The following is a 22,658-nucleotide window of genomic DNA, read 5'->3' on the forward strand; positions in this document are numbered from 1 at the left end:
AGGTTATTGATGTTGTAGTTATTTTTTATTTGAATTGATTGCTTTCTTCAGTTTGATGGTATTCAATCGGGTTTAAGTGTGGTATCAAGCATCAATTACCCATTTCTTGTTGTTGTGCTCAGTGGAGATATGGCTAAGCCCCAAAGTCTTGAAACATGTTTCTTTCTTTTGTTCTTGATGTGTGCATTGGAAAATTCATGAGTATAAGCCATATTCAGTTTAATTAGGTGAAATGAAAATCGGTTTTGGTCCTTGTATCTTTAATACATCTGTAGTTTTGCTGGATTTACACCCCTCTTAAATTACACAATGCATATTGATCTATATTCCATGCTTTTATTAGATTTCCATTTCGTCCTTTTCATTTTAAATTCCATTCCAATACATCCCTTTTGATCAGTCCAAAGCATGTTTTAGCTCGACTGAATCTCTATCGTCATGTATATGCTCAAATTCAGTTCGTATGTGTCTCTATTGCCGTGTGTATGCTCAAATTCAGTTCAGCTGAGTCTATATTATCATGTGTATATTTAATTCAAGTCTGTTTCAGTTCAGCCATATTTTATATTGTATTCATATATGTATTTAGTTTAAGCATAGTTAGATTCAAACATGGTTTTGTTTTCATATCCAGTTCATATATATATATATATACCATAATTTGAGAATATTTTGGATTTCATATGTAAGGGTAAAGTATATGAGATCATATGGCACGCATTTTTTGTTTTGTTTTGTTTTTTGTGTAGTCTCATTTAACTGTGTACAATTGTATGGTCGCACGATCTCCTTTGTCATGGCATATGTAAACTTAAGCTATTCTTGGAGTATTTTCACATATATAGAACACCTTATGTATATCTGTAATTGTGTCCCTTGAAGATAGTTAGCATAGGCTTTACTATAATTTGTAATCATATTTCTTAACTGTGCTAAATTACCTTCTCTGATATTAAATAAGATGGATTTGTATAGTTATCAAAAATCAAGTAGTGTTAAAATACTTAGTCTAAGAATCCATTTCAGCCCTGAAATTTTGATTTTATATTCTTAAAGAATTATGACAGAGGGCAGGTTTATGATTTTGTATTGGGTCATAATTCTATCTAATTCGTTCAAGTGTTAGCAGGTCTTGTATGGAAAATAAGTAGAAATTCTCATTAGAAATAATATGAACTTAAGAGGTGCGTTTGGTCGTAATTGTTTAGACTATTAGGTTCAGTTGTAAACTGTTTATTCTAATTGCTATAACTACTATTTTTAAGTATTATAAACCATAGTTTTTCTTAATAAATTTTAGTTCTAAAGATAAAGAAAGAAGGAACTGAGATTCTTTAAATAAAATATCCGAATTAATATCTTGTAAAGGTGATATTCTTAATGGGTTAAAGCTCACAATTATGTTATGTCTCATCATGAACATATATTTGTCGTGTGTAGCATGTTTATGGTTCTGTAGTTGGGTATAAGAATGGTTTCCTTTTTATTATAATAAAAGGGTGGGGGTTCATTATGTATTATGTTTTAATTTGTACTATATTCTTTAAGTTTTTCAATCCTGAAATCATAGTTTAAAAGATAAGTGTTGCTTTAAAGCAATATCTCGCTCATCCTTAGGGGACTTGCTCAGTCCAAGTAGCACTCCTCTCTTTTATTTAAAAGACTTGCCTAGTCTTTTAGATGTATATCCCCTAGATATTAGATCCCCTCTGTCATTGCAAGGGCAATGAAAGAGATATCTCGAGCCCACCTTTTAGGGAGACAAGCTACGTCTCACTAGATAGTCATACCCATTTAGGGAGACAGGCTATGTCTCATACAGAGAATGTTCTATCATTTAGAGACAAGCTTTGTCTCATTAGTGAGTCCATTCCTAGGAGACATGCCATGTCTCATTAACACCTCTCTTAGAGTCATTTGTTTGAGAGTCTTTTCCATTAGCATTAGAGTCTGTCCTTAGCTACAGAGTCAATCTTTCTTTCAGGAGTCTGTCCTATCATCATAGGGGTTATGATTCTGTCCAACCTCTCGTCAAGTCATGTGATTTTTTTATTCGCTCTTGCAAGGTATAGGATGCTGTCAAACCCTTGCAAAGTCGTGATTCTGTCCAATTCCCCCGCAAAGCATAGGATGCTGTCCAACCTTTGCGGGATATCAGGAGTTTATCCTACCCTTATGATGATACGATTCTATCCTCTTGTGTCAAAAATTCATAAACACAACAAAAACATCTGAAAAACCAAAAATCTCAAAAAATCAAGAATCATTAGGAGTAGTTAAGAAATTTTGTTCCGAACTACGTTGGCTTGATCCCTTTCCAATGGGTACGTAGTGCAGCTTGGGATCCACATCCCAGGTCCAGCCAAACCTTAAAAATAAATATTTTAAACTTTCAAAAAAATACAAAAAACTCTTCAAAACATTTTCAAAAAGATCTTCCCTTATGCTCTGTTTGGTTGCTGGGTTTTTTTTGTTCCCATGATTTATGTGGGTAAAGGTTTAGTGGTCACATCAGCTTTTTCTTGCTGACATCAGCAAAATCTTGTCTTGAAAAGGGTGTTCTCTCTTTCTCTCTCTACCCTCTCTCTCCACTCTTCATAATATCTTTCTCTAATTAATGCTTGTCCCCTCTTTTGTCTCCTACCTTTACCCACATAAATCCCAGGAAAAAAAAAACCCGGCATCCAAACAGAGCATTAGAGTTAAGATTCTGTCCTAGACATTTAGGGTGTTTTAGAGTTAGGAGTCTGTCCCGATTTGTTGATATGGTGTGTCCTGTCGTGTGAGTGTCCCTAGAGTTAGGAGGCCTCAAGTCGATCGGTTAGACATTCAGTCGAACCGATGGCTAGACTAGGAAGCATATAGTCAGCCCATGGTTTTCCTTAGGTTGCACAGCCTAGTTACACATAGGATATAGGGCCCACCTGCATTAACTTAAGGCTAATCAACTTGCATTAGTTAGGGCATATAGAGAGTCCTAAAAATTACAATTCACATGAACTTAAGCAATTGTACAAAAAAGCTTTAAAAATCAGTCGAGTCTAGTGGATCGAGTCTAGGATAGCGGTTCTAGATGGTTAGGCATAGTAGTTTAGAATAGGGCATCGAACTACGTTGACTCCGATTCTTCCAGAGGCCGGGATACGTAGAGCAGCTGGGATGGACGGCCATCTTGGTCCGAGTCAGGTCGCATTAGAGTTAGGACTCATTTTGTCCAGTCATGTATAGAATTGAATTGTGTTGTGTGTTTTGCTGTGTTTTCTTACTTTCATATACAGATCCTATACCTTTAGCTGTAGTATGCATGTGTTTGCACACCAGAACTCAGACACCAATTAGGTATGACACTCATAACCTAGGTATTCCTAGGCGACACTTCTTTCATTTCTTTTTTATTTGTGCTTATTTTTCATCTCCAAGACATGCATGATCAGATAGACGTCTTCTCGGAGATATTCGTTCCTATTTCATATGACTTTCGCCCAAAACTCTTCAAAATCAATAATAAATGGCATAAGAGACCAGGTGCTTGCACTTGGGCGGACGAGGTGCTCTTTAGACCTTCCAAATTCGTAACCAGGCACGAACCTTTCCTTTATAATCTCTGGTTATCCGTTGTAATAGAGCATAGTATGGGATCCTTGGCCCACTTCCTTGGATGGCGACTTTTCTTTGTTTAAGATACGCCTCGAATCTGGGCTAGTCCCCGAATCGAGAGGTATCTCACCTTTTATCGCCACTCATGCTGTGAGGGGCACATTCTTTCAAGAGTTCCTTGGTAGAGCTCTCCATTCACGTGGATGATCTTGAGATTCGTGTGGGGCATGTCCCCCGCCCCTCTCGGATCGGGGTCCACAGAGTGCCATGGCATAGCACTCCCTGGACTGTGGTTGGTCTCCCCGGAATTCTCCCACGCCGTTTGGCATTATGAATTTCATCTTCTAGTGATACGCTGAAGCGACGGCGTGGATCAAGTTCTGGCCGGGTCGTCCCAAGATAGCGTTATAAACCGAAGTGGCCCTCACTACCAGGAAGTTGATCATCGCGAAGGCTTGACAGGGCGGCTCTCCGACGAAGACTGAGAGTTCAATCTGTCCTTCCACTTTCACGACTTCCCCTGAGAAACCGAACAGATCGGAGTTTGCCGGCCTCAGACGGTCGTCACCTATCATCATTTTCTGGAAAGCATGATAGTACAGGATATCTGCCGAACCCCCGTTGTCGACAAGGATTTTCTTCACTTCTCAGTTTGCGACGAGCATGGTTAGGACCAGGGCGTCGTCGTGTGGCAATATCAAGTTGTTGAGATCCGCATCTGAAAATGAGATCTCATTCTCTGTCTTCATCTTTTTGCTGTATGTGTGCACGGCATTGACTCAGCGTGTGTATGCTTTTCGAGCAGTAGATGATGTGCCCCCAGCGGCCGGTCCGCCCATAATCGTGCAGATGACCCCCTTTGGCTTGGACCAGCGTGCCTCTGGTCTTGGACTGGATGGCGAGGGAGATTGATCCCGTGCAGGGGGCGGCTGTGACCGTCGAGGGCTCTGGCCCTGAGGACTCTTCTCTCTACGCTCCCTTCTGTGGCCATCATTTATGACGTACTTTTTCAAGTATCCCCGGCCAATCAGCGGCTCGATTTCTTCCTTGAGCTGCCAGCACTCGTCTGTGTTGTGACCGTGGTCCCTGTGGAACCGACAATACTTCGATTTGTCTCTCTTACTTCCCTTAGAGATCATTCTGGTCGCCACCTTACGAACTCTTCTCCTCTAATTGCGGCCAGTATGTGTCTTCGAGATGTGTTTAGAGGGGTAAAGTTTTCTTCCCTCCTCTGGGGGGACTTCTCTCTTCTGGAGACCTTATCGTCCCTACGTTGCTTGGTAGGGTTTTTATCCTCCGAGGTTCTCCTCCGATTTGAGTCCACGGGTGCCAGCGTCTCTTCCACTGCTATATATTCCTCCGCCCCGGCCATCAGATCTACCAATGAGTGTGGATTCTGGCGAGCCACTGACCGGCGGAAGTCGTTGGATCTAGCGCCTGCGATGAGCGCGTTCATGGCGGCTGAGGGATCCAAATTCGGCACTTGGAGTGCCTCCCTGTTGAAACGGCTGACGAACACCTTCAGGGGTTCGTTGTCCTCCTGCCGCAAGGCCATCAAGGATGCTGTTGTTTTCCTTGGCCTACGGATGCTCATGAAATGGCGGACCAGATCGTCCCCAAAGTCTTCAAAGTTGCTGATGGAGTTTGGTTTGATCCTTGAGTACCAGTCCCGGGCTGCACCAGTCAGTGTGGTAGGGAATGCTCTGCAGAGGAAGCCATCAGACACGCCGTGGAGGAGCATTATCGTTCTGAACATCTCCAAATGGTCCACAGGGTCAGTGGTTCCGTCATATTGCGGGACGGTTGACATTTTAAACCCTGTGGGTGCCGGGGCGTTCATAACATCGTCGGTGAACTGCGTTCTGCTTGAGAACGCCCACGCAGCAGGCCGGCTCTGATCTTTTGCCAGCTCTTCTATACGGTGGTCCATTTCTTCTATCCTTTGAAGCATCGGATCAGCTCTACGGTCTGGTCGGTCCAATGACCTGTTTCTCTCCACTGACGGGCTCGCCGCAGAGCCGGACTGACTTTCCGGACTCCTTCGACGAGGCCGGGATTTTTCTTGCGGTGCGTGGACTTCATGGGCTTGGTGCTTTCGCGCAGAGCGGGACCGCGACCTCCGGCGATGGTGAGGGTCTGTATGGGCATGCCTGGCTCTGAAGTGATGGACTTGCCTTGAGTGGTGAGTCCGGTCTTCACCGTGGCGCGCTGACTCTCCCCTGTGGGCGTTCGATCTTTCCGGTACGGATCGTGGAGCTTCTGGAGGATGTTGGGGAGGCGCTTGGAGTAGTTGTTGGTATTGACCGACAAGAGCTGTCATCTGTTGAAAGAGAGCTTGAACTTGATCCGTAGTGGGTGTGGGATTGAGGTGTTCCGAACGAGCCGGGCTCTGTTCTACTGTAGCAAAAGTAGTCACCACCTGTGAGGCGATTCGTTCACTCCGGGTCCTGCGAGGTAGCACGGCTCGGGTAGTCCGTGCGGTTGGTACCCGAGCATTCCTCCGTCCTGCCATTTTGTAAGGGGATTTGAACAGCTTTTAGTTTGTGGTCCCGGATGGCGCCAATCTGTTAGGCCTAAAATCCGTAACAGATACGGCAGTGACGTAAGAGCCTAGCTGGAGGACCCGAGGATCCGAAGTGAAATAGCTGAGTCCTGCACAAGGAGCAAACGAGGTCAGAAGACCAACCCGGAGTCGTTACTCTGGATAGGCCCTTCGACACTCAAGTCAGTATGAACAGGAGTGCAGAGCCAGTTTTTAAGAGTGGTGGGTGAGAAGTTATTACCCTTTGGTATGAGCTCTGAAAGCCCTTTTATAAAGGGAAATCTGGGGTGGTTGGATTACCTACCCCAAGACAGGTGTCGGCCTGTTATAGGTTTGAGTTTACATACTCTGAGGTAATTACCATAATACCCCTGGGCTGACGCTGGATTTGTGGTGGGCCATCCTGGGGCCACGTGTCGACAGCTAATAGGCTGCTGTTTTTCATACCCCATCAGGATGCACTTTGACAAAATTCACAAGTGTTTTGATTTACGGTATGAAGTTCTGTTTACTAAAATAAAATCGAATGCATACAAGAATCAATTTATCCTGCGTGCTGATGGGAATCGCCAGGTAAATTGATTTTTTTTTTTAAAAAGGGAGATGATATCCTCTAACCCCCGCAACCACCCAAGAACACCTAAGTCATTAATTAAATTAGATATAAATTGTTACGGTTCTCAGCCAAGTTAATAAATTATATATTAGCATCAGAAACATAACCATCGCCTTTGTTTAATGAGATTGTGACTGCCACATCCTGTCTCAATAAGACAATAACTTCTATTATTAGCCATAATTCTTTTACGGCGACAGATACCTAACGTCGCCACTAAACTTTAAATTTTTTCTTTTGAAAAATATTAACTATCTACGGTGGTTAATACCGTCCCCATTAAACATCACAGGGGACGGTTATGGCACCGTTATGGTTTCCGTCGCCGTAATTCTTTAGCATGGCCTTAAATTTCGGATTTCAAAATTTCAGTCGAAAGTTTGTTTTTTCCGAAAATTTGAAATTCCACCCCAAAAATCTCAACTTTGTTAATTATTTAATTAATTTTTGCCCGAAATTTCTACAGAAATTTGGTATTAAATATAATATTAATATTAATTGGTGTATAGGATTTCGGTTTCGGTGAGGATCAAAACGTGCTCCCAAACCGAAATTTGAAACAATGTTCTTTAGTGATGATGAATTTCGAGAGAATATTAACAGTCGCCCAAAAGATATGTGGTGGCGGTAATATTGTAAAGGTGACGGTGACGGCAATGAGCCGTAGCCAAAAGCATTTATTTCTTGTCGTTGAGATTATAGTAGTCAATATCAAACCCTTTCATTTCCAATCGTTCACAGCATGTCTGGTAGCAAGAAAAGAAGGTAGATGGCTTGCATTGTAAACAATAAATTAATACGACTTTTCCATGTAGATCTACCGAAATTAATTAATGACTTTTCCACGTGTATCTACCGAAATGTTTTTTACATGGATAGTTGTTACTGGAATTTTTTCTATAGTATATGTTTGTTACACCTGATGCGTAGGAGTACAGGGCCCATCATTTTACACCCATATGTGTATTAGTACGTGTGGAAACTTACCAATGTCTCCAAAAGCTTAAGCTATCGGAGAAAGGCAATATTTAATCTTTTATACTTTAACACTCCCCTCACATGCGACCTACTCGGCAAACACGTAGCACATGTGGCCCCACTTCTTGGGTTGACCAAGGAGGTTTGAACTCGAGACCTTTGACTCTGAAATCATGTACTAATGTCTCCAAAAGCTTAAGCTAATGGAGAAAGACAGTATTTAATCTTTTATACTTTAACAGTATGAGTGGGACCTACCATTTTACAACTCATGTTTTGATATGGTAGGCCCGACTATCCCCACACAAAAACATGAATATGGTGGGGCCCATGATTTTCCATTATGTTTTGACCGGTGGATCCCGCCAACTTCAGGTGGGCCCCACCATTTTACCTCATATTTTGATGGGTTGGGCCCCACATTCTCCACCCAACCCCATGCATGAGAATAACCAATAGCTAGGCATCAGCTACATGTAAACCCCTCTGTTGGGATGGAAAAAACCTTCGCTGTTGTTTTGTTGATATAGGCATCAGCTACAACTATTTCAATCCATTCAAGATACCGAGTATATATATTGACCAAACATATGACATTACTTAAAAGGAGAAACACAGAAGAGTTAGTTTGAGAAAACAGTATCAATGGCTTCAACCCAACCAAAACTAGTAGTAGTTGCAGAAGAGGAAGAAGAAGCATTTCAACCAGTGAGCCCGGCGACAGAATACGTAAACAGTTCTGTCCTCTCCCTAAGCATTCTTGGGGTCTTCGAATCTGAGATCCCAATTGATGATTTTCCAGCTGTGACAGCGCTCAGGAACAAGTTCTTACCTATCAACATTCGCTTCTCATCCATTCTAGTTAAAGGACACAATGGTGCACAACAATGGAAAAGAGTCAAAATTGAACTCGAAGATCACATTAAAGTCCCAATTTTCCCCAAAGGCTTATCGCCCGATCAATATGATGAATACTTGCATGAATACTTAGCAACGATCGCCATGGACCGGCTTCCACAGAGTAGGCCTCTTTGGGAATTCCACATGATAATGTACCCAACAAGCAATGCAGCTGGGACTATAGTATTTAAGCTGCACCATGCACTAGGGGATGGATTTTCACTCATGGGTGCTTTGTTTTCTTGTCTTACAAGAGCTGATGATCCATCTCTTCCTCTCACTTTTCCTTCTTCCAAATCATCGACATCACAGAGAGGGACAAGAATTTTCAAGAATTTATATAAAATTTTTTCTGGGTGTTGGAACACAACTTATGATTTTACTTGGAGTGTATTGCGGAGCACAATTGTAGAAGATGATCTGAGTGCAATCAGATCGGGAATGCCCGGAGTAGAGTTTCAACCAATTTCAATCTCTACCGTCACATTCTCTCTCAACCGTATCCGGCAAGTCAAGTCCAAGGTTGGAGGAGTAAGTTTTCTTTACAAACGTTCTCTTTTTTGTTTTTTAACAATCTAATTTCAGTCATATCAATCCAAAATATGATTCAAAAATTCCTCATGGTAAGCTATACATATTGTTGAGAAAATCCGTTTGGCAACTCTGATCTCATGCACGGATAAACAGAAAAGTAGAAAATAAATACAAAGCATAAGATGAACACCGAGATTTTACATGGTTCGATCCTCTTTCGTCTCAACCAAGATCTTACATAAGAGAAATATGGAGAAATAACCAGAAAATGCCAAGGAGAAAACTCTCTCTTTCTCTCTCTCTCTCTCTCTCTCCTCTTTGCAGCTGCCACACTGCGGTGGTGGGAAACAAGGCTACTTTCCGAATACACTCGCGCGCGCACGCACACACATATGATGAAATGAAATATGTGTAGCTGCACAGATAAGCTATTTGTGCATGGCTGCACAAACCATAGTGGGGGGCCACATTTTTTGGGAGATCCAAAGCATTCATTTGGAACGCCCTTCCATGGATAGAGTGTGTACAAAAAATCACTCCTTTAGGATCATCCTAACACTGCCATTTGTGGAGGGAAAAAATGGGCAGAAACAATGTCTGTCCATTTCCCCTCCAATTTTGATTGGGTTAGGAAGATCCTATAGGGCTGATTTTTGGTGCACACCCTATCCATGGAAATGCCTTCCAAATGAATGCTTTGGATCCCCCAAAAAATATGGCCCCAACTATGGTTTGTGCAGCCATGCAGAGATAGCTTATATGTGCAGCTGCACATACTCTCTCTCTCTCTCTCTCTCTCTCTCTCTATATATATATATATATATATATATATATATATATAGCTGTTTGTTATGCAAGATGTTTAATCTCTCTCTCTCTCTCTCTCTCTCTATATATATATATATATATATATATATATATATATATATATATATTTATATATAGCTGTTTGTTATGCAAGATGTTTAATAGCTATAAAGATATTTACCTGTATAAGATATTTAATTTTTATAACAGAAATTCAAAATCATAAAATATTAGTAGCTACAAAGAAATTCATATTTATAAGATATTTAATAGCTATAGGGAAATTTATACAATATAGATTGCTATTTGCAGTAAAAATATTGTTCTAAAAATGGATGAAGAAAACATGTTAGTGAAGATGATTGTTACAGAGGAATCAGTGAATGCTAATTTCTACAATGGTTTTTCTAATGCAGACTGTCAATGATGTAATCACTGGGGTAACATTTTATGGAATCCAACTATACATGCAAAGGATGAATCAGATTTCAAGAGGAAAGCGTCTAACATCACTGGTACTGTTAAATACAAGAATGCTAAATGGGTATCAAAATGTCCAAGATATGTTAACTGCAAATTCATGGGGTAATCATTTTACCTTTCTGCAAGTGTCAATCCCTTCATGTAGTGATGTAGAAAAAGAAAATCCTTTAGCCTTTGTCTTCAGAGCAAAGAAAATGGTAAGGAGAAAGAAAAATTCAATGGTCGTGTATCTCACTGGCAAACTACTCCAATTGATGTGGAAGATCAGAGGGAGAGAGGTATGTAGGCTATTTAATTACTTGTAATCCCTAAAAATCATGAAAACTCTTGAGTTTTTCATTATATTATTATTATTGGTGTGTGTGTGTGTGTTTTTTTTTTGGGAGGGGGGGGGGAAGGAATTTGTACCTAAATTCATGGTCTATAATAGGGCTGCAACAGGGTCGGGTTTTTCAAAACCCTAGCCCAACCTTGGATCATTTTATCTCGGCCCTGACGCTGAGTCAGAGCCGGAAAACCTCAGCCCATTACCCGCCCTACAGGGTATTGTGCTAGCCCTTGCCCCACCCTGATTGGGCAGGGCCAAGCTGGCCCGGCCCTAATTGACCCTAGTGCAAATACCTGTTAAGAGTGCCAAAAATAAAGCAACCACTTATCATATGGAACAAAATGATCAATAAACAGAGAAAGGGAACAAAATAAGACAATATGAATTTAACAACATGCGGGCAACAGAGACAATTAATAATAATAATCTAAAGAAACATCAATCCAAAATAATAGAAAACATTAGCAAAAGAAACATGCACAGATGGTTCGATTCTATAATAGAAAACTCAGGGTAGGACCGGGTCAGGGTACCCGAGGCATTAACCCAAAACCCGCCCGACCTGAGTCAGGGTAAAAAAAAAAAGAACCCTGACCCACCCTCAGGGTTAGAAAATCCAGCCCTGATCACCCTGTTCGGGCTCAGGGCGGGTCAGGGCTGACAGGGCCAAACTTGCACCCCTAGTCTATAAAATATATTGTATTAAACAATTGAAAACCATGATTTAGCCAATAAGTTGAAAATTCTAAGAAAAAAAAGATATTTCCAATAAGTCCCTAAATACCACTCGAATTAATATTATACTTTAAAGATTATTATTATTATTATTTTACAAAAAGCCCGTAAGTAACTCTAGAAGCTAAATATATTTCTAAAAATTATTTTCCTATTTGATGAAATTTGTAATTTTTTCAAAAATGAAAAACATTTACGACTGAATTTTTTGGGCAAAATATCATAATTTTTAGAACTGATTAAACGGTGCTTTTTTTTAAAAATAAAATTCGGTTTTGAACTTGGACACAGTTTGGAAACATTTTTTAAATAGTTAAAGTTTGTGGGCCTTTCATAATTTGGGATTTGCCAAGCAATTTCCCGGAAAGCCATTTCCCGGCCGACGTTTGCAAAAGAGAACAACCACCTCATATTAATTAAAAGAATAAGACAAAAACTGTTAAAAAGTAAGCATGTGTGGGTGTCTCCCATTAAAAAGTCAGCCTGAAATGGCTTTTCGGGAAATTGCCTAGCAATAGTGCCCCCCTTTAGCCTTTTTCTACAGGAGCTCCTGTGAGTTTAGAATTCCTCTGATTATATTTGGAGTATTATATAATCCTTGAATTTCTAATTGGGAATAGAAAGACATGTCATTATCAGCTCAAAACAATACTGAAATTTATGACTGTAATTTTATTTTTGTTGTGTATACTTGAAATTTAGTGTAATTAAGTCGCTCCTAATAACAATTTTCATAATTAGATAAAGAAAAAAAGAATTCTTTGTCAATGCAGGCAGCTTCTCGATATGTACATTCAACCATAAAAAATTCCAGTACTGCCATCTCGAATTTGATTGGTCCAGTGGAGAAAATGGCAATGGAAGACCATCCAATAAAGAATTTCTACTTCTCGGTTGCGGGCGTACCTCAAGTAATTTGAATTTCAGTTACATCTATCCTTTGATATATTTTTATGAAATTTTTGGAAATAATGAAAATATTTTTCTTCTAAATTATATCTATTTTTGAACTTTTCCAAAATATTCTATCCATAATAGAGAAACAAGTCCTCAAGTGAAGAGAGAGGAAAACTACAGTTAGCCAAGTGGTTCTTATTGGCACTTTCCAATGGAAAAAAAAAGAAAAGAAGCCTTTATCTACCAACAAAATGAAGATAATGGTGTTATTATCCTTAGTTTTTATAATTTTAATATAATTTTTCTAGGAGAAACACTTTGATGTACTTATATTTATTTCTAACTCTTTCATCTTGATTTGCAGAGTCTATCTCTAACTATGGTGAGTTACATAGGAAATTTGACTGTGGCTGTGACAGTAGAAAAAGGATTTATAGCCTCCCAAGTGCTCATCTCCTGCATGAAAGAAGCCTTTGAGAAGATATATGAAGAGGCTTGTGGAAAGACTGAGATGGAATTTAGTTGAAATCTCACACTTGAGCTAAATTCCTCAGCTATCATACAATAACTTATGTCATGTACCCGAATCCTAAAGGATCAAAACAACCTAAATAAATTGTCATGAAAGGGGGACAAGCAATATATTAGGAATATTCTCCAATCATGCTTTTTTAGTCTTTTTTATTTCCTATCTTCAGTATTGCTCTTTTCTTCACACATTTGTACTCGTCTTTCTTTTTATGTATGTTAAGATATTTAGTTCTTTGTGTAAGTTGATCATGCATAGTTTTGTACATCATGTGTCTAACCATGCTGGTTTGAAAGCTTACCTTCAGTTTTTTAATTTTATTTATCTTTTTCCTCTTACTGGTTCCAAGGAGAAGCTAGAATAACAATAATGGGATTTGCTAGGCAATTTTGTGGGAAGCCATTTTGTGGCTCACTTATGCAGGAGAGAACAGCCACCTCCCCAAAAAAAAAAAAACACAGATTTGCTAGGCAGATTTTTCAACCTAATCCTAGTATTTAAAAATTTCCAGGTGTTGTAATGTATCATTCCTTATTTACATTTTTTAGGACTTTGTCTCCCTTTTCTTAATATTGTAAGGGATTTGGTGGTGTCGGGCATTGAAATTAATTAATACTTGAATTAATGGGGAGGAGAGATGACATGCAGTCCACTCCTTTAATGTTCTTCATATTTTATAAAGAATCTAATAATAGGGCGAACCCTAATTAAGAAGAGGGCTCCTTGGAAAAGCCTATATTCTCTAAGTAATCTAATAATATATGTGTGGTCAAATCATTGTTTTTTGAAGGTAAGCTTTATTAGTTGGAAATGCTAATCATGCATGGACCATTGTTTATAAGAGAGAGAGAGAGAGACTAATAATGCATGGTCCAAACATGTTTAGTAGGTGAGAGATTGGGCCCACAATATGGGTGAGAGAGAGAGAGACAGAGAGTAATTCCTTATTTTAGAAAAGTACAGGCATATAATTCAAACCTGAAGAAAAAGGTTTTGGAAGTTTCAGTTGTTTGATACTAGTGGGACCCATCTTCTTCCCGCACTGATTTTCCTTGTGCCTAGAGGGACTCTCTCTCTCTCTCTCACTTCCTTGTGTCTAAAGGGTCTCTCTCTCTCAAGGAAATTAAGGAAAATGGTATTGTATTCTAATGAAAATTTAAGCTTGTTTTGGTTACATTGCAATATAAATGAATCCTATACATCTAAAACAGTAATTTAGGAATTTGCTAGGGACCATGACAAAAGGCATTCCGCGGGCCGGCTGCTGCATGAGAGAGCAGCCACATAGACTCACTTTTCAACAGATTTTTAGTAAATTTACTAAAAATATAAAGAAACTACTAAAACACTTATAACTTCTCATTTGGCTTTAGTTTCTTAAAATGACTTCTTAAAAAAGACTCAAAGGGCTCAAAATATGCCATATAGAAACTTAATATAAATACTAAACTAAACTTTTATTTGTGATGACATAGGGTATCCCCACCCCAATTCTTAGGGCGGGACTATTCCCTATGGATGCACGCAATCGCCCGTAAACCAAAATACTAAACTAAACCATTGCATGTGGATTTTTTATAACAAGGAGGTTTGAACTCGAGACCTTTGGCTCTGAAACCATGTGGAAACTTACCAATTTCTCCAAAAGCTTAAGCTAACAGAGAAAGACAGTATTTAATCTTTTATACTTTAACGGTATGAGTGGGACCTACCATTTTACAACTCATGTTTTGATATGGTAGGACCCACTATCTCCACACAAAAACATGAATATGGTGGGGCCCATCATTTTCCATTATGTTTTGACAGGTGGATCCCGCCAACTTCAGTTGGGCCCCACCATTTTACCTCATATTTTGATGGGTTGGGCCCCACATTCTCCACCCAAGGCCATGCATGGGAATAACCAATAGCTTAGGCATCAGCTACAAGTAAACCCCTCTGTTGGGATGGAAAAAACCTTCCCTGTTGTTTTGTTGATATAGATGCTTTATAATGTGGTGATGTGATGTACGTCAAGTTATGTCGTGTTTGTGCATTGGTGTGGGTAATTAGGTGAGCAATCGCGATCGGGTGAACAACATATAAAAACTTAGGATGTACATACACTATTAGAAGAAAGTTGCAGCTAATAGTAGAAACTTGGTAAGAACCATTTTCAATTTGTACCCCGACTGCTTTCTTCTCTTATTGTTGTCATTGTTATGATGAAAAGCCATTCACAGCCTGAAGAAATGAAGTCCACTAGGGTTTGATTTTGACTACTCTAAACAACGCCTTTCAATATGTGACTGCTTCTTCTCTTCGTCTTGTGATTGTCATAATGAGAAACATTCACAACATGAAGAAATGAAGTCCACCAGTACTACCCAGTACCCACAACCCAACTATTTCAATCCATTCAAGATACCGAGTATATATATTGACCAAACATTTTTTTTTTTTAAGAAGGCAACAGAATATGTATATATAGATGAATAAGCAGAACCAGAACCAAGATGGTTCTGAAGGAATAAAGATAGTAGAAAAATATCAATACAAGAAGTCAAGGAGGGAGATAGTCAAAGCACTCAAACTCGGCCCGAGAAACACCGCTCTTAGCCAGGGAGTTGGCTTCCGCATTGGCTGTTCTCCGGACATGACGAAAAACCATGGAGAAGCCCTTAGATCTATCCTCTATCCCCTCAAAGAAAGGCATAAGTCGCCATGGGGGAAAAGCGGCTCCCGAAAGCCAGCGAATAACATTTACGGAGTCCCCTTCGACTATAAGTCGGTCGCATTCCAAACGAGGCATGGAGAGAATCCCACTGTGAACGGCTCTAACCTCCGCCTCGGTCGAATATGCAAATCCAATAGGCCCCGAGTAGGCCCAAATGACTTCCCCTTTGTGATTCCGACATAACCCCCCCACTCCTGCCGCTCCTGGGTTGCCGATAGAGGAACCGTCAAAGTTAAGCTTCAGGGACCGCGGCGGAGGAGGAGACCAGGAGGGGCGACTTTTCACTTTGCTAACCGATTCCATACAGATGGTTGACCATCCTTCCCAGAGGTCAAAAGCAGAAACAAACCGAAAAAGAGGAAGAGAACGGGCCCAGGAGCATATTACATTACTTAAAAGGAAAAACACAGAAGAGTTAGTTTGAGAAAACAGTATCAATGGCTTCAACCCAACCAAAACTAGTAGTAGTTGCAGAAGAGGAAGAGGAAGCATTTCAACCAGTGAACCCGGCGACAGAATACGTAAACAGTTCTGTCCTCTCCCTAAGCATTCTTGGGGTCTTCGAATCTGAGATACCAATTGATGATTTTCCAGCTGTGACAGAGCTCAGGAACAAGTTCTTACCTATCAACATTCGCTTCTCATCCATTCTAGTTAAAGGACACAATGGTGCACAACAATGGAAAAGAGTCAAAATTGAACTCGAAGATCACATTAAAGTCCCAATTTTTCCCAAAGGCTTATCGCCCGATCAATATGATGAATACTGGCATGAATACTTAGCAACGATCGCCATGGACCGGCTTCCACAGAGTAGGCCTCTTTGGGAGTTCCACATGATAATGTACCCAACAAGCAATGCAGCTGGGACTATAGTATTTAAGCTGCACCATGCACTAGGGGATGGATTTTCACTCATGGGTGCTTTGTTTTCTTGTCTTAAAGAGCTGATGATCCATCTCTTCCTCACTTTTCCTTCTTCCAAATCATCGAATTCACACAGAGGGACAAGAATATTCAAGAATTTATATAAAAAAATTTCTGGGTGTTGGAACACAACTTATGATTTTACTTGGAGTGTATTGCGGAGCACAATTGTAGAAGATGATCTGAGTGCAATCAGATCGGGAATGCCCGGAGTAGAGTTTCAACCAATTTCAATCTCTACCGTCTCATTCTCTCTCAACCGTATCCGGCAAGTCAAGTCCAAGGTTGGAGGAGTAAGTTTTCTTTACAAACGTTCTCTTTTTTGTTTTTAACCAATCTAATTTCAGTCATATCAATCGAAAATATGATTCAAAAATTCCTCATGGTAAGCTATACATATTGTTGAGAAAATCCGTCAGGCAACTCTGATCTCATGCACGGATAAACAGAAAAGTAGAAAATAAATACAAACCATAAGATGAACACCGAGATTTTACATGGTTCGGTCATCTTTCGTCTCAACCAAGATCTTACATAAGAGAAATATGGAGAAATAACCAAAGAGAAAATGCCAAGGAGAAAACTCTCTCTCTCTCTCTCTCTCTCTCTCTCTCTCTCTCTCTCTCTCTCTCTCTCTCCTCTTTGCAGCTGCCACACTGCGGTGGTGGGAAACAAGGCTACTTTCCGAATACACTCGCGCACGCACACACACATATGATGAAATGAAGTATGTGTAGCAGAACAGATAAGCTATTTGTGCATGGCTGCACAAACCATAGTGGGGGGCCACATTTTTTGGGGGATCCAAAGCATTCATTTGGAAGGCCCTTCCATGGATAGGGTGTGTACAAAAAATCCCCCCTTTAGGATCATCCTAACATTGCCATTTGTGGAGGGAAAAAATGAGCAGAAACAATGTCTGTCCATTTCCCCTCCAACTTTGATTGGGTTAGGATGATCCTATAGGGCTGATTTTTGGTACACACCCTATCCATGGAAAGGCCTTCCAAATGAATGCTTTGGATCCCCCAAAAAATATGGCCCCAACTATGGTTTGTGCAGCCATGCAGAGATAGCTTATATGTGCAGCTGCACATACTTCATCTCCTCTCTCTCTCTCTCTCTCTCTCTCTCTATATATATATATATATATATATATATATATATATATATATGAGAAAACGGTTCCTACACATATGTGTAGAGAGTTCTCTACACACTAGCTTAAAATACAGTGGGGGCCCACATTGTTTGGGTGATCCAAGCCATCCATTTTAAAGGCCCTCACATAGATAGGGTGTCTACAAAAAATCAGATCCATAGGATCATCCCAACCCTACGATTTGTGGAGGTAAAATGGATGTCTTTAAACCTTCACAAATTAGTCCATTTTTTGCCTCCACAGTTCGAATGGTTAGGATGATCCAATGGATTTGATTTTTTGTGGACACCATATTTATGTGAGGGCCTTAAAAATGAATGGTTTGGATCACCCAAATAATGTGGCCCCCACTCTATTTTAAGCTAGTGTGTAGATAACTTATCTACACATATGTGTAGGAACCGTTTTCTATATATATATATATATATATATAGCTGTTTGTTATGCAAGATGTTTAATAGCTATAAAGATATTTAATTTTTGTAAACAGAAATTCAAAATCATAAAATATTAGTAGCTACAAAGAAATTCATATTTATAAGATATTTAATAGCTATAGGGAAATTTAAACAATATAGATTGCTATTTGCAGTAAAAATATTGTTCTAAAAATGGATGAAGAAAACATGTTAGTGAAGATGGTTGTTACAGAGGAATCAGTGAATGCTAATTTCTACAATGGTTTTTCTAATGCAGACTGTCAATGATGTAATCACTGGGGTAACATTTTATGGAATCCAACTATACATGCAAAGGATGGATCAGATTTCAAGAGGAAAGCGTCTAACATCACTGGTACTGTTAAATACAAGAATGCTGAATGGGTATCAAAATGTCCAAGATATGTTAACTGCAAATACATGGGGTAATCATTTTACCTTTCTGCAAGTGTCAATCCCTTCATGTAGTGATGTAGAAAAAGAAAATCCTTTAGCCTTTGTCTTCACAGCAAAGAAAATGGTAAGGAGAAAGAAAAATTCAATGGCCTTGCATCTCACTGGCAAACTACTCCAATTGATGTGGAAGATCAGAGGGAGAGAGGTATGTAGGCTATTTAATTACTTGTAATCCCTAAAAATCATGAAAACTCTTGAGTTTTTCATTATATTATTATTATTGGGGTGTGTGTGTGTTTTTTTTTTGTTTTTTTAGGGGGGGGGGGGGGTGAATTTGTACCTAAATCCATGGCCATGGTCTATAATAGGGCTGCAACAGGGTCGGGTTTTTCAAAACCATAGCCCAACCCTGGATCCCATTATCTTGGCCCTGACCCTGAGTCAGGGCCGGAAAACCTCAACCCATTACCGGCCCTACAGGGTATTGTGCTGGCCCTTGCCCCACCCTGATTGGCCCTGATTGGGCAGGGCCAGGCCGGCCCGGCCCTAATTGACCCTAGTGCAAATACCTGTTAAAAGTGCCAAAAATAAAGCAACCACTTATCATATGGAACAAAATGATCAATAAACAGAGAAAGGGAACAAAATAAGACAATATGAATTTAACAACATGCGGGCAACAGAGACAATTAATAATAATAATCCAAAGAAACATCAATCCAAGATAATAGAAAACATTAGCAAAAGAAACATGCACAGATGGTTCAATTCTATAATAGAAAACTCAGGGTCGGGCCGGGTCAGGGTACCCGAGGCATTAACCCAAAACCCGCCCGACCTGAGTCAGGGTAAAAAAAAAAATGAACCCTTACCCACCCTCAGGGTTAGAAAATCCAGCTCTGATCACCCTGTTCGGGATCAGGGCGGGTCAGGGCTGACAGGGCCAAACTTGCACCCCTAGTCTATAAAATATATTGTATTAAACAATTGAAAACCATGATTTAGCCAATAAGTTGAAAATTCTAAGAAAAAAAAGATATTTCCAATAAGTCCCTAAATACCACTCGAATTAATATTATACGTTAAAGATTATTATTATTATTATTTTACAAAAAGCCCGTAAGTAACTCTAGAAGCTAAATATTTTTCTAAAAATTATTTTCCTATTTGATGAAATTTGTAATTTTTTCAAAAATGAAAAACATTTACGACTGAATTTTTGGGCAAAATATCATAATTTTTAGAACTGATTAAACGGGGCTTTTTAAAAAAATAAAATTCGGTTTTGAACTTGGACACAGTTTGGAAATATTTTTTAAATAGTTAAAGTTTGTGGGCCTTTCATAATTTGGGATTTGCCAAGCAATTTCCCGGAAAGCCATTTCCCGGCCGACGTTTGCAAAAGAGAACAACCACCTCATATTAATTAAAAGAATAAGACAAAAACTGTTAAAAAGTGAGCATGTGTGGGTGTCTCCCATGAAAAAGTCAGCCTGAAATGGCTTTTCGGGAAATTGCCTAGCAATAGTGCCCCCCTTGTAGGCTTTTTCTACAAGAGCTCCTGTGAGTTTAGAATTCCTCTTATTATATTTGGAGTATTATATAATCCTTGAATTTCTAATTGGGAATAGAAAGACATTTCATTATCAGCTCAAAACAATACTGAAATTTATGACACTGTCATTTTATTTTTGTTGTGTATACTTGAAATTTAGTGTAATTAAGTCGCTCCTAATAACAATTTTCATAATTAGATAAAGAAAAAAAGAATTCTTTGTCAATGCAGGCAGCTTCTCGATATGTACATTCAACCATAAAAAATTCCAGTACTACCATCTCGAATTTGACTGGTCCAGTGGAGAAAATGGCAATGGAAGACCATCCAATAAAGAATTTCTACTTCTCGGTTGCGGGCGTACCTCAAGTAATTTGAATTTCAGTTACATCTATCCTTTGATATATTTTTATGAAATTTTTGGAAATAAAGAAAATATTTTTCTTCTAAATTATATCTATTTTTGAAAATATAAGAACTTTTCCAAAATATTCTATCCATAATAGAGAAACAAGTCCTCAAGTGAAGAGAGAGGAAAACTACAGTTAGCCAAGTGGTTCTTATTGGCACTCTCCAATGGAAAAAGAAAAAGAAAAAAAGAGCCTTTATCTACCAACAAAATGAAGATAATGATGTTATTATCCTTAGTTTTTATAATTTTAATATAATTTTTCTAGGAGAAACACTTTGATGTACTTATATTTATTTGTAACTCTTTCATCTTGATTTGCAGAGTCTAGGTCTAACTATGGTGAGTTACATAGGAAATTTGACTGTGGCGGTGACACTTGAAAAAGGATTTATAGCCTCCCAAGTGCTCATCTCCTGCATGAAAGAAGCCTTTGAGAAGATATATGAAGAGGCTTGTGGAAAGACTGAGATGGAATTTAGTTGAAATCATGCTCTTTTGTTCACACATTTGTACTTGTCTTTCTTTTTATGTATGTTAAGATATCTAGTTCATTGTGTAAGTTGATCATTCATAGTTTTGTACATCATGTGTCTAACCATGCTGGTTTGAAAGCTTACCTTCAGTTTTTTTTTTATTACTTGATATTGTTGATATCCATCTGCTTGAAATCAAATCCTAATCCAAGCCAAAGCTCATCGAATTAAGAGATTTGAAAATATTGGATTTTGAAATTCAAATCCTTTAACGACGATTAATACATTGGCAAAATAATCGGTAGTTGTAGCAATATTCTTGACGGGACCACCGGCGGAATAAATAGAGTTAGTTGACACTTCTAAGGTTTCACGTCTCAACTTGTTGGGGGCTATTTTAGTCAACAAAAAAACCCATTTAACTAACGAGATTATATATGGTGGTCGGGCCCGCATTGTTTGGGTGATCCAAACCATTCATTTGTTGGGCCCTAAAGTAGATAGGGTGCGCCCCAAAAAATCTTCTCCAAACAATAACCCAGTCAAGGGGTGAATTTCTCATGGGAGGGGGTGAATTTATCACTGCCCCAAAATTTATCGTAGTTAATCATATTACTAATTAAAACAATATGATGTAGGTGGTAAGTTTTTTAATTTTATTTATCTTTTTCCTCTTACTGGTTCCAAGGAGAAGCTAGAATAACAATAATGGTATTTGCTAGGCAATTTTGTGGGAAGCTATATTTTGTGGCTCACTTATGCAGGAGAGAAACACAGTTGTAATGTATCATTCCTTATTTACATTTTTTAGTACTTTGTCTCCCTTTTTTAAATATTGTAAGGGATTTGGTGTTGTCGGGCATTGAAATTAATTAATACTTGAATTTATGGGGAGGAGAGATGACATGCAGTCCACTCCTTTAATGTTCTTCATATTTTATAAAGAATCTAATAATAGGGCAAACCCTAATTAAGAAGAGGGCCCCTTGAAAAAGCCTATATTCTCTAAGTAATCTAATAATATATGTGTGGTCAAATCATTGTTTTTTAAAGGTAAGCTTTATTAGTTGGAAATGCTAATCATGCATGGACCATTGTTTATACGAGAGAGAGAGAGAGAGAGAGAGAGAGAGACTAATAATGCATGGTCCAAACATGTTTGGTCAGGTGAGAGATTGGGCCCACAATATGGGTGAGAGAGAGAGAGAGAGAGAGAGTAATTCCTTATTTTAGAAAAGGGAAAATGACCAAATCGAAGGGGTTTATACTGAGTATGACATTTCAAGAGGGGTGTTTTCTAAATCACAAAACAGAAGTGATGTTGACTGGTTTGGATGCGTATGTGACAAAAATACCCTTAGTAAAAAAAAAAAAACGGTTTTACTCTCTTTCTCTCTCTCTGTTTTTACTCTGTTTATTTTTTTTTACTTTAAACCACTGTTTACTCTCTCTCTCTGTCTCTCTCTGTCGCTGCAAATACCGTCGCCGGCGGACGGAAAAATTCTGGCAAGTCTCTCCGTCTCTCTCTCTCTCTCTCTCTCTCTCTCTCGCTCTCTCTCTCTCTATCTCTCTCTCTCTATCTCTCGGCCTCTCTCTATCTCTCTCTAGGTAAATCTGAGCGGCAAATC

The 22,658-nt window shown here is 39.1% G+C and overlaps 2 protein-coding genes across 2 annotated transcripts; both read left to right on the forward strand.

Annotated features, from left to right (window-relative positions):
* Nucleotides 1-8,213: 8,213 nt before the first annotated feature.
* Nucleotides 8,214-13,091, forward strand: LOC143857890 (wax ester synthase/diacylglycerol acyltransferase 4-like). The gene is made up of 4 exons (XM_077368423.1): nucleotides 8,214-9,164; nucleotides 10,391-10,735; nucleotides 12,294-12,431; nucleotides 12,782-13,091. The coding sequence occupies exons 1-4, from the start codon at nucleotides 8,379-8,381 to the stop codon at nucleotides 12,941-12,943; spliced, it is 1,431 nt and encodes a 476-aa protein (XP_077224538.1). The 5' UTR covers nucleotides 8,214-8,378; the 3' UTR covers nucleotides 12,944-13,091.
* Nucleotides 13,092-16,102: 3,011 nt separating this feature from the next.
* Nucleotides 16,103-21,194, forward strand: LOC143858194 (wax ester synthase/diacylglycerol acyltransferase 4-like). Its single transcript, XM_077368836.1, has 4 exons — nucleotides 16,103-16,885; nucleotides 18,451-18,795; nucleotides 20,377-20,514; nucleotides 20,879-21,194. Exons 1-4 carry the CDS (start codon nucleotides 16,103-16,105, stop codon nucleotides 21,038-21,040), a joined length of 1,428 nt encoding a protein of 475 aa, XP_077224951.1. The 3' UTR covers nucleotides 21,041-21,194.
* Nucleotides 21,195-22,658: the final 1,464 nt, after the last annotated feature.

Source organism: Tasmannia lanceolata, unplaced genomic scaffold (genome assembly GCF_043159265.1).
Source record: "Tasmannia lanceolata isolate RefF3 unplaced genomic scaffold, GAP_Taslan_0.1 ptg000025l, whole genome shotgun sequence".
NCBI classification, from domain to species: Eukaryota; Viridiplantae; Streptophyta; class Magnoliopsida; order Canellales; family Winteraceae; genus Tasmannia; species Tasmannia lanceolata.

Coding starts and splice junctions, on each gene's coding strand:
- LOC143857890 (XM_077368423.1), top strand. CDS start 8,379: ATGGCTTCAACCCAACCAAAACTAGTAGTAGTTGCAGAAGAGGAAGAA. Junction 10,736..12,293: donor GGAAGATCAGAGGGAGAGAG/GTATGTAGGCTA, acceptor TTGTCAATGCAG/GCAGCTTCTCGATATGTACA. Junction 12,432..12,781: donor CGGTTGCGGGCGTACCTCAA/GTAATTTGAATT, acceptor CTTGATTTGCAG/AGTCTATCTCTAACTATGGT.
- LOC143858194 (XM_077368836.1), top strand. CDS start 16,103: ATGGCTTCAACCCAACCAAAACTAGTAGTAGTTGCAGAAGAGGAAGAG. Junction 16,886..18,450: donor TCAAGTCCAAGGTTGGAGGA/GTAAGTTTTCTT, acceptor TTTCTAATGCAG/ACTGTCAATGATGTAATCAC. Junction 18,796..20,376: donor GGAAGATCAGAGGGAGAGAG/GTATGTAGGCTA, acceptor TTGTCAATGCAG/GCAGCTTCTCGATATGTACA.